Source organism: Vidua chalybeata, chromosome 2 (assembly GCF_026979565.1).
Source record: "Vidua chalybeata isolate OUT-0048 chromosome 2, bVidCha1 merged haplotype, whole genome shotgun sequence".
Lineage (NCBI taxonomy): Eukaryota > Metazoa > Chordata > Aves > Passeriformes > Viduidae > Vidua > Vidua chalybeata.
The window spans coordinates 98,582,775-98,595,139 of NC_071531.1; the positions used below are offsets into that span (position 1 = coordinate 98,582,775).

At 46.9% G+C, this 12,365-nt stretch overlaps 1 protein-coding gene across 1 annotated transcript in view; it reads left to right on the top strand.

The window, feature by feature from the left end:
* CAB39L (calcium binding protein 39 like) overlaps positions 1-6,738 on the top strand; it is a 61,312-nt gene extending 54,574 nt beyond the window's left edge. The window contains 1 exon segment of the mRNA XM_053934899.1: positions 4,891-6,738. Coding sequence (XP_053790874.1) covers positions 4,891-5,070 — 180 coding nt within the window. The 3' untranslated portion in view covers positions 5,071-6,738.
* Positions 6,739-12,365: the final 5,627 nt, after the last annotated feature.

Consider the following 12,365-nt stretch of genomic DNA (forward strand, 5'->3'; position numbering starts at 1 on the left):
TGCTGAGAAGTGGATACTTGCTGCTCTGTCTGAGCTGCCAAAAGATTTGGGTTTAAATTACCTGATTTAGATGTTTCACCAGTTAGACACAGTTGAAATGAAATGAAATGAAAAAGTGTTTGTTTTGTAAGCATCCAGATTCCAACACTCCTGTGCCCTAGCTGACCCCAAAAAAGGCTTATGAGTCGTACTGCCTGAGGCAATTTCTAATTATTGGAGATTTGAAACTGTAAAATAGAGATGAAAGTGATGAGCACTTCTAGTGCAAACTTATTTTGGAGGAACATTTTGTGGTTGAAAATGCCAATGCCCCCAAGCTCTGAGAATATTTACTGTGAGTGGGAAAATGAAGACAAGAGTGCCCACTTGCAGTGCCTCTTTCCATTTTCCATTTAGAAGATGGTTGATCTTCTTCCTCAATCCAGCCCCTTCTCTTCTTTTGTCTGAAAAAACCAGACCTTCTGCCTTGCAGCACCATCCTAAAGGTCTGCAGCTGCTTTGTAAAACTGGATGTCCCAGGCAACATGTGCATAAGGATTACCCAGTATTTAATCATGAGGAAAAGCTAACAGACCTCACTCCTTCCCTCCTCCTTCATAAATAATCCAAGGGGATCACTTAGAATTGTGGGCTTTGAGAGTCACTGGCTCTCTGCAGAGATTTTAGTGGAGAGACATTGGTCTCAAGCGCACACACTTTGGGGATCTAATACTGGGAAGGGCTCTCCAGCTCCTGTTGTGGGTTTGTGATGTGTTCTATTGTGGAGCCTACTTTGAGTTTGCCTGTCTGTAGGGAAGGCTGTATCTTTCAGACCTATGTGAATGTGGTGCAGGGATTCCTCTGACCTTACATATCCAAAAACAAAGGATAGGAAGAGCTCTCTTGGATTTCACATAAACAATTTGCTGATTTTGAGGAAAACCCCTTGTAGCAGTGAGCTGGGATTATGTGACGTTCTTGCTCTTAAGGAGACATTTAGCAAGGTATATTTTACTGTTTAAATCTAAAAATAGAATGGGTAAGCTGTGTTTTGTGACCTCAGTTTCATTTTTCCATTCTCTTTCATGCACATTACAAGCTACCTCCTGCAGCTTGCTCTGCAAATGGCCTCACATAATTTGACCATACTGACAGTTTGCTCTTGGTACAAAGCTGAGGCTGTGTTTGTGGGGAAGTGTCCTCTCTGTTTCTCAGCTGGATAATCTAAAGGGCAAGGATTATTATGCGAAGCATTGTGCTATAAGCAGCATGAACCATATGTGTTCTGTGTGTGCAGTGTCCTGACAGTGACATTGTGCGTGACCCCAGAGCAAGTATTAAAATACTCGGTCCAGGGCATCCTGTAATTGCTCTCACTCTGCTCTTGCCCCAGGAGGTAGTAATGCCTGGTTATTAATTGTAAGGAAATAAAGTCAAATTTTCTAATCAAATAATGTTGATGTTTATTTGAAGAAATACATTAATACTTTTAATAGAGAAGGTAGCAACTATTGCACTTCGGACAACTTTTTAAGTTTCAGAGTTGATTTTAATTCCAGGCCTTTTACAAATACTCATGCAATGGAGCTTTCTCTGTTTTGAGACAGCTATATTTAGAGCTGGAATTTTTATATGGGTACTGTCTTTATTTTGGGTCTCCGTCTCTCTCGTCTATCAGAATTTAGTGCTCTAGAACATATATCCTTTCATAATAAAACCACAGGCGAAACCAAGTTCTCTGTGGTTTGATCCAGCTTCATTTTTGTTGAAATGTTCCAGATAGCATTAATAATGTTTCTGTTTTTAGGGACTGATCTATGCCAATACAGAGTTCTGAATGAGGGGCACCCTTTCTAGTGGTAGTCCTGCTCCTGGGCTCTGTGAAACTGGTCAGTTGATACTGACAGAATTGATTTTGTTTGCTTAGCCAAAGTATTGAATAACATTTCAGGAATTTTCTGGTTCTTGAACATTCTCTCTTTACGAGTTCCTGTTGATGCTGAGCAAGACTGGCAGTTCAGATGATCTTTGTTTGATTGTTCACTTTGCCAGTTTTGCATGGGGAAGACTGTAATCTATAAATAATTGAGCAGGAAGATAAACAGGATGTGATGGCTTCTATGAAACTAAGTTCTTTATTATTTGCTATGGTAATACCAGGGGTAGGTCCAATATGAAATGCTATTTACTAGGTTTACCACCAACCTTCCAGTTCTGTTTGCAGAGCAGAGAGCTTTTACAACAAAAATAATTTAGATTTCTTCATTTTGAGAATCACCCTTCAGATAAATATTAGGGAGGCCTAATATTCATTGAAGGAAGATGTTCAGCACTTCAAGGTCAGGCCTTCTTTGATGGCTTCCATTTGCATTGTCATCGGATGATTTCTGAACATGTGGGTCTTGCCAGTGTATTTGATGCTTTCTTCTCCTCAGCACCAAGGGTGAACTGAACTCCAAAATAAAAGCTTATTATGAAGATCTGTAAATCCCTACCTGTAGGCTTACATCCTGCTTTTCCCCATGGCAGCTCATCCAGATGACTGGGGGCTTATCATAGTCCATGTCCTGGAAGTATCCAGCTTCCATCAGCATGATCACCTGCTGTAGGTCAGCACACAGGGAGCTGCATCCTGGTGAGAGCATGAAGTCCTGCAGCCTCATCCAGAGCCAAATGTCCATACTCAGGAGATCTCAAGATTCATGTAGATAAAGTACAGACTGGAAAGCTGTAAAGTACATTCATATTTACATCCCCAAACCCTTTTTCTCCGGTCTAAGGGGAACCAATGCATCAATAGCAGTGTATCAAAGTTATTTGCAAAGGAGGAGATGCTGCTTTCAGATGCTGCAGCTGTTGAGAGTGCCTCAGGTGTAGTGAGAGCTGTGAACTGGCCATCCCACTCACAGGCAGACGTGTCCCTGGTACGAGGCTGCCCGTGAGGACCTCGGGCATCGTGCAGGAAAGTGGCTGCTCAGAAAGGATCCTTGGAGGCTGTTAGTGCTGCACTTGAGAAGCTCTAGGTGGCAAGTGGGAATAAAAAGGAATCATTTAAGATGATAGCTCAGGGTAATTAGAGAAGGGCAAGGTGGAGGCCTTTGTGAATAACTGTAGATAGTGTACTGTCACTGGGACCATGGCCTGGACACTAGATCAAGGAAAACTTTGTAATACACTTGGGGAGTGTTCACCCAGCATGGCAGAAGTTGCAGCTCTTTCTACAGAGCAGAGAAGAAAATACCTTGCACGAGGGACTTCTAGGAGAAGCCTGAGGAGGAGGGATCCAGAGGAGACAAAGGCATAGACAGGGATTAAGACTATTCTAGCATCAGGATGCCAGGGTTTAAGAGGAGATGCTTTGCCTCACCTTTGTGAAATGAAAAAGTACTTCTAGCTTCCTGTTTGGGCAGAAGTGATCAGTAGGGTACTGATGGTGTGTGTTGAGCCCCACTCCTTCCACATGTTCCCTTGATGTGGCACTTTCCCCACCACTTGTATAACATTATCTGATTTTGGAGTATGAAGCCTAATGGTGGGTGCAGTCTGAACCCTGTCCCAGCCTTTACCAGGTGTTGTCTCAGGGACAAGAGGCTGTAGCACAGCTCCCAGGACAGAGTGTGCATGATTCTCATCAGGTAGCACAGCTCCTCCCTGAGCAACTGAACGCGGCCCAGGTTTTCCTGTGGGCAAAACCTCAGGGGAGACAAAAAGACCTGCAGAAGAGCCCCAGACTGGGAGCCAGCGGTGGTGCTGCCTGTGCTCAGCAGGACAACATGCCATTCTGTACCGTCAGCAGATGTTTGTTTTCATTCTGGTTTGGACAGGCTTGGAGGGAAACTGGACGCTCTCCAGTTCTGTCCATCCCTAATTTCTTCTCATCGAGTAGAGAATAACTGGGGTTATTTCTGTCGTTGCACAAGCACTCGGGCGGTGTTTGTTGACCAGCCATGGTAACCTTGGTGCGAGCCAGATGTGGGAGCTGCTCCCGGGGTGGCCGGGGTGCACTGCACGTGTGTTCCCATCTGCCCCTCCTGACCAACATCCCAGAAAAGAGAGCCCCATCTCTGTGGCATCCCGAGGTCCCTGAAAGAGCCTTTCACCACTGGCCTTTGCAACCAGCCTTAGGTTTGCACTTAACCCAGAGAAAATGTTCATGTTTATGTCATGAACAGCATTGTGGCATGAGGGGTCATGTTCAGAGCTGGAAAACTGCAGCTTTAGCAATTACAGGAGGAAAAATCAGCATTGAAGAAGGCCAATAAGCCCACAGTGCTGGGCTGGCTGTGCCAGGTGAGTATGTGTGTCTCACGTCACCTTCCTGCATTGCCACCCTCCTCAGGTCAGCAAGGGCTGCAAAGGTGCTGGGCACACCACAATCCTCCTGCTCCTGCTGCTTTAAGTTTCCATGCTCGATGAATGGATTAGGCAGAGGGAAGTGAGGCCTCTGACATATTTTTCCAAACCAAAACAAAGCTGGCAAGCCTAATATTAGGCCTGGTTTAATACGGAAATGATATCAATACTGACACAAAGCTTTTCCGTTCTCCTGATAATTAATTTCTGTGTATTTGTCTTGTGGGTGGGAAGGGGCTGAGAATTGATAGCTCCCTCTCAACAGCTGGGTTTACAGTCAAAAGTTTTTATCACCAAAGAGCAAAATGAAAGGGAAGCGATACCACACGTGGGCATAGTTTTGCTTCAGTTTGCTGTTGAACCAACATGTTTGAACTCCTGTCTGACTGCCTTGGGACAAGGTGTGTAGCAGTAGAGTATCTGCCTGCCCGCCTTCAGCTGACTTGTTAGAAAGTAACTTGTTACAGGGATGTCTGACTGATGTTTCTCTATCTCTCTCTCTCTCTGTGTCCCCACCCCCTTGCTGTCTCTCTGTGCCTGATTTTGTTTGCATGTTAGGTTTTTGTGGCCAGTCCAAACAAAACACAGCCTATTGTGGAGATCCTGTTGAAAAACCAACCCAAGCTAATTGAGTTTCTGAGCAATTTCCAGAAAGAAAGGACGGACGACGAACAATTCACTGATGAGAAGAACTACCTGATTAAGCAAATCCGAGACTTGAAAAAGCCAACGGCATGAAGAACACCTCTTGTTTTCCACTGTAGGCATTAATCTCAGTTGTTAAGCTCCTCTGTGTCCTTTAAACACCACAATAGTGCTTGAGAAGGCACAGCAAGTGCCTGGTTTTTATTTTGTCTTTGTTCCTAGATGTCAAGAGTATAGGGGTTTTACATGAGAACTAAAAAAACCAAAAATCTAGAATAATATATTATTTTTAATCAAGATTATAATTATTTATGTCAGTTTAGAATCTCTCTGTAATAGAAGCTGGTTTGACAGATTTTTTTTGTGCTCAAGAAGAATGAACCTCTTTGCTTAACTTTATCAGCAAACTCAAGCACTGGCAAGTGCACAGAGCAGGTCTTCTGAGGACTGTGACATTGTTCCTTCACACCTGTAGTTGTGACTTGGTTCTAGCGCTGCACACACACAAGACTGTGAAAGAGTACATTGGTCTCTGGAGTTAGCTGTGCTTATAGGTCAGGGTCTTTAGTCAAAACTATGCAAGATGAAAAAGCAGTAAAGGTCACATTTTTGCTTCATTTTGCATTCTTTCATCCTTTTCCCCCTCCTAGATCAGAGGTTTTCTATTCAGTGCTAGGGAACGGATGGATATATCAGTCATCTGAGCTGTTTCTGCCCAACTCCCATTTCCCTGTGCGTGATCTATCTTGTGCTAGAGCACAGACTTTTTCTACCAGCTCCCAGCAGTCTCATGAAGAGCAGCCCCATGGACACGGTGCTCACGTGCCCCATAATGGGAAAAGGCAAGGGCAACGCTCCTCCATCAAAGGCCGTGCTGTATTGCTGATAAAGTGAACTCTCACCTACAGAAACCATCCATAGTCAAGAATACTGGGCGCTAGCCAGAGCTACTTGGCTGAGTTGTGACAAGGGCTGAGCCTCAGCACCAGAGTGAGAGGAGAATCCTTAACGTCTTTCCATATGAATTCCAGTCCTGGCTGTGCGAGGTGTGGTTGAGCTAAGTTCAGCAAGGGAATCATGAAAAGGCCTCAGCCAGATCTGCTGCATGGGCTGAGGTCCCTGAGCCTGCAGGTGCTGTCACAGCTGAGAGCATTTACTGGATACCGAGCCGGGAGGCCAATGAGAAGCAGCAGGCACCAAAGGCCACCTGTAGTTTGGCATTTTCTGCCCTTGTCCATCCTGACCTGAATTCAGGTTCTGTGTTAAAGTTGTGGAAGAGGAGGTTGCTGCACCTTTAGTGTTTTGAGTTTAATAAGCTCTATGGTACAGACAGCGTTTCCCTGGTGTGTTTGAAGAGCTTTTGTTTTCTAACAGGAAAATTATTATCCTGATACTTTAGTAGGAAGTGGAGTTTGAGAGCAGGGAGTAGAAATTTCTTGAATTTTTCTGGACAGCCTAAGTTCTGAGTTTTCCTATTTGCTGTAAGAAAGTTCTCTAGCTAAAACTCTATCTAATGCTTCAGGTAACAGGTGACACTGAATTGTAAAAACAGAACAAGCCCTTTTCTTTCATAAAACTGTTGTATATTGAGGTGACTGATATTTTAATTTATGTGCATTAGAAAAGGGAAGAAACAGAACTGATTGTGGTCTCGTTTTTTTTCAGATGTCAGATACACACAACAAATGTACATCTTAGTTGCCTGGAATTTAAAAAAAAAATATTTACAAGCTATTAAAGGCATGATTACTGATCACTCTATTTCTGTCTCTGGGTTTTTTTCCCTCTTGCCTTTCTGTATATCCAGATTCCATACAGTGCTAAGTTCCTTCTCTCCTTTGCCAGCTTGTTTCAGCAGATGGAGAGGGATGAGCACTGCCTTCAAAGCCAATGCTCTCTGAAGCATCACGTCTGCAGCCCTGCCTGGCAGGGGTCTGGCAAGCCCAGCCCCAGCCCAGCTTAGCCTGGCCATGAGCCTCACCCCCACCCCACGGGTGGTGTTTGCTGGCAGTGGTCACTTGCAGGTCGATAAGGGAGCGTCTCCAGGATTGCAGTCCTCGGAGACAGTCATTTAAGTCTGATTCTCTGAGATTTGGAGCCTGAATCCGAAGGGTGCTTGGCTGTGTTCTGAGCTCCTGGGGTGGGGCTGGTCTCCAGCGCTGGATTAACCCAGAGACACGTGTCCATTGCCTCAGCCTTTGGAGTCACATGAGAACACTGGGCTTCCAGCCCGTGCTAGGAAAAAGTATCTCATGGCATGTTGCTGGGGAATGCCTGCCCTTGACAAAGGGAGTGTGAGCCACACAGAGGTGCCCAGAGAGTCCATGAGGGGTCACACTGTGAGCGCTTTGTCTGCGTGGTCTGCACACAGAGGAGCACTTGACGAGATCCAAACCTGGCGGTAACACGAGGAGCGAGGTTCCACCCTGGTGTCTGCATAGGCAGAGGTGTGTCAGGCCAACAGGGAACAGTGATGGGCCTCGGCCCCACAAAGGAAGCCTTTTCCAGGGCAAGGAGTCTTTGGACCACATGAGAAAGTAAGTGGTAAGGAGGGCTTGTGAAAAAGAGGATCTATGTGTGTGTCTGCAACAGCGGGAGGAAGAAGTGGTCTTACAGGTAAAATGACACATGCCAGGGCCCTTGCAGCTTGTCTTACAGAAGCTGGTCCTGCACAGCTCAAAGTAGAGTCTTGCCCAAGCTCAACTTGCTTAGATCTTTGAAAGAATAAAAAGCATAAAAATTGGTGAAGATGAAATTAAGCAATATAATAATATTTCACAGCAGGTGGGGATACATCCCTAAGTAAATGAAAATGAGGCCTTTCCTAATGTGACTTTGAAATAATGACAGAACTCCCAATTTCCTTTGGTGAATTCAGTCAAGATGGTTCTTCTGCCTAAGGGAGTGCTCCCACCAGGAGTTCACAATTTATCTGAAATTACTATCTGAGGGGGCTGTGTGATTGCAGGTTGTGGTTCATCAGAGTGAAGGCAGGAAAGAAAATTGTAAACTGGAAAGATAAAGAAGCTGGAGGAAGCCTCTTCATTCCATTCTGTAGACAGCATTCAGGGGGTTTGGATCACATGAATAAATCTCTGCCAACATACGATGTAGGATGCTGCAATGTCAAACCTTATTTGTTACAGCAGAATGCCAGGAATCTTTGAACCATAAGCTTCTGTCATGGGATTTGGGCAGCTTGTGCTGAAATCAGGAAAATCTGATTAGAAGCAGCCACAGGCTCCCCAGAGTGTCCTAGTGTGTACAGCAGCAGGTGTGAACCCGGGAGAGGCCAAGGACTCTGGACTTCCACAAATGTGGGAGTTAAGATTGCTTGAGCCTCTTAATCTGCATGCTCCAGAGACAAGATCAGATGAGAAGGAAAGAATGACTTGGGCCTCTGCTGTTATCTAATGATAACAGCACTCACAAGAGGGAGAGGAGATCCGGATCCCATTTGCTCTATAGCATGTGCTTTGCTCTTGTTTGTGAAATTGGAGCAGGACTAAGAGAACTCAGGCCTCTTTCCAAGGGGTACAGTGGTCAGTAGAGAAGCTTTTTCTCTGGGCCAACAAATGCATAATTTCTCTTTCTGAAGCAGAAGCACTTCAATATTTTGGCAGAAAGCACCTTCCTGCAGAACATCTTATGTCTGGCAGTGGAAGTTGAGGCAGAGAACATACAGGTTTTGGTCCTTATGACATAAAAGGGAATTGTATGTAACTCTCCCACTCCTTGACTAAGAGTTCTTGCATAAAGATGCAGGTTTCCATGGACTGAGTATGAGGTGTCCCAGAGCCTCCAGTGGGAGGTTCAGCCCCATGGTGAGAGGCAATCCTGCGAGCAAGAGCTGCTGTGGCCTGGGGAAGAGAAGGAGCTGAAGTCCCTACTATCCCAGCCCACACTGAAGGGAAGCCTTGCCTTCAGCAAAGGCTCCAATCCCTCAGGGTCTAATGTGTAAGGCCACAAGGCACCAGCAGCCCAAGCCAGCTCTGAGCACAGTTGGTGCTGGGCAGGTAACATGGGATCAGGCTAAGGGGAAACCCAAAACAAGGTTAGCAGTTTTGTCCATGTGGTTCAGCTCTAAGACAAGCATCTCACAGGGCTGTGAGTTGGCCCAGCTCCCCCAAGAACCCCAGGGAGAGGCAGGCAGTGAGCCCAACCCTCCTGACTCATGGTCCTGCTCCACAGTGCCTGCCTTGAGCTGGCCTCTCTTTCCAGGAATGTGAGAGGAGGAAAAACAATCAAACAACCCACCCCCTTCCTATGGTATTGGTTGAGAGGAGCTTTCCAAAGCCACGGTAAAAATGACCTTTCCCACCTCAGGCTGTGTCACACTGAGCGGCAGCACGGGGACAGCCTGTGTCAGGGCTGTAGTGCCAGCTACAGCCCAGCCATGGCCAGCAGCTCCCCCCACCTGGCTCAGTAATGGTGGCACACTGGGGACAGGGACAGGTGGGGTGCCAGCACATCCTGTGAGACAGCGGCGTGCCTTGCACCATCACCACTACTACAAGTGGCTGTTTCCATTGCCCTATGGGCACTGGCAGCTGCTGGGAGGGCTTTGCTGCTGAACATTGGCCCAGGAGAGCCCCGAATTGCCCTCGCTGTCTGTGAGACTGCAGAGCCCTGCTGTGGCGCAGCACATCAGGTATGGCCAAGTGTCCCACACCATCTCAACCTCCTCCCTCCCTCAGTGTACCAATTTTGCACATTGGTAGTGATGCCCACAGGGCCATGGGATAGTGTGTGCTTTTCTTCAGAGCCTCTCTCTCCCTCAAGCACAGATTTGGGAATGAAATTTCCAAATGTCATTGTCCCATGGCCAAAAATGTAACCTGTATGTTTTAACTGCCACACTGTGCCAGCAGACACCTCCAGCAGGTTGAGCTTTGACAAGTAGTTGGACACGACCAGCACCTGACTACCAAGGTGACAGGTAGGAACAGTTTTTTGGTTGCACAACAGACACCAGCCCAGTCATGGCATCATAGCCCAGCTCCTCACAGTTAAAGAAACAAAACCCACCCAAATCCCCAAAGCAGCTCTCCTGGGAAGAGCAACCAGTATGCCAATGAATAGAGTTATTTCTTCTGAGTGCATGGAGAAGACAGCACCTTGTCTTTGGGACCATGAAGTGCCTTACTCAACTCTTATGAATAGAGGCCCTTTATTTCCAAATTGCTGGGTACGTTGTCTCTACTGGCGCTCAGCTTTGGCAATGCCCTTCAACTCCCTTGTAGAACAGCTGGCTTGACAAGCGTTTGGAGCGGATTTAAAAATACCGTTGTCAAAGCAGAGCCCGCTGCATCTGTTTGTGCAAACATGCAGTCAGGGTTGGCTTTTCGGCACACCCCAGCACAGCCCTGCCCCGGCAGCCAGCAGGGAGCAAACAAACCCGGCCTTTGCTCAGGCAGATGGTCAGATGCCCAACAGGGTCTGTGTGCCTGGGACAAGCGGGAGCCTGCAAGGAGCAGAGCTCTCGAAATCCCATGGGGGAAGTGGAGAAAGGCATCTCCTCCCCATTTTAAAGCTGGGTGTGGGGGAAAATTTATATTCACAGATGAACTTGCCTTGTGCCCCAAGGAACGTCAAGGGCAGAGCCACAATTAGCTCATAGCACAGAGCAGGTTCTTGCTGTGGGCTGACAGCCTTCCTGTCAAAGGCTTAAAGGAAAGTGACACTGGGGACTAGCAGGCAAGAAAGCAGGATGTCCCAGGGGACAGCAGGCATTGCAGAGGGAGGAGAGACATGTGTTCATTCCAACAAAAGACCCAGCTCTCCTGCTAATACATACCACTTCTTGCCATGCAGTTAAGCTCCTCTGCTTCCTGCTGGCTTTTGTTTTCTCTAGCTAAATCTGTCTTTCCCCACAACAGGAATGAAAGACTAAGTGAAGGTGAATGCACTGGCATTCACACTATCTTACATACGTCTTTCAGGTAGTTCTGAAATAACATTGGGGAGGAGGAAATGTGTCTGTGCTGGCATTTGTGTGACATGTCCCTAAGGCCTGGCTCTTGTTGAAGTTATTGTTCAAGTGCTTCATGGTTTCCCCACATTTCTTCAACCCCTTGTTTTTCCTCCAAGTTACAAATTTAGCTGCCCTGGTGGAAAATTTACTGGCAAAGCAGTGAGGTGACCTCACTGAAGCCAAAGTACAGATAGTTGAGCAACGAGGGCAAAGAAGGAGGAAAAAGTCAGGCTTAGTTGTTAGTATACCTGTCTTGTGCCACTGAGGAAAGTGGTGAAGCTGGAACAGACCCCATCCCTCCAACAATGATCCTGTAGCTACAGGAAGCCACCCAGTCCTGAGGCAGAGCCTGGCTTCCCAGGAAATCAAAGTGGAAAATTTCTTGTACAAACAGCTGATACTTGGGGTGCAGAAGATAAACGTCACACTGCAAAATACCCCAGGGGAAAAAAAAAACATGCTCAGCATTTTGCTCTGCATGTCTGTTCCCAGCCCAAGCATGGTAAAGCCTGTGCTGCTGCACACCAAGTGAGAAGGCCCTTTATCTACACAGCAGATGTGCCAGCCATGATTTTTCCTCTTCCCATTTATGAATTTTGAGCTGCCTTGAGTATTCTGACATTTATAATGAGCATCAGCACACCTTTGTCTTGTTCTGTCAGCAGCAGCAGGACTCTCTGGGTACCGGTCACAATCACAGAATCATGGAGTGGTTAGGGTTGGAAGGGCTCTCTGGAGACCACCATGTCCAAACCCTCTGCTAAAGCAGAAACAGGTTGTAAAGGATTACACCAAGGTGGGTTTTGAGTGTCTCCAGGGAAGCAGACTCCACAGCCTATCTGGGCAGTCTGTTCCAGTGCTCTGTTACCCATGCAATATAGAATTTTTCCCTCATATTCAGATGGAACTCCCTGTGCTTCGTGTGTACCCGTTGCTCCATGCTCCTTCCACTGGGATCCACTGGACTGTGGCCTCACTATCTTTACAGATCCAACCCTAAGACATTTGTTTCACTAATATATGTAAATAATACAATATAAATTTCATGTGGCAGACGAGAGCTGGAATTGCTCCTGGGCGGGAGCTCAGCACGCCGCGAGTCCCGGCATCCCCGTGGAGCCCGGCACTCCCTGGGTCCCGCTCCCCGGGCATTTCCCTGCCAACAGCGCCCTCTCCCGGCCTCCCTTTGCCGCCTGGCGGGGGCGGCCGCGCTGGGGAAGTTAATTTAATTTATTGCGAATCGAATTTGAGCAGGATAATGAGAAATAAACACCTCTTAGAACAACTTCCCTTTACTCCTCTCTTCTTCCCGGGCTCAACTTCACTCCCGAATTGTCTAACTTCTCCCCTCCAGCAGCACAGGGGGAAAAGGAATGGGAACTGCGGTCGGTCATCACACTTTTGTCTCTGCCGC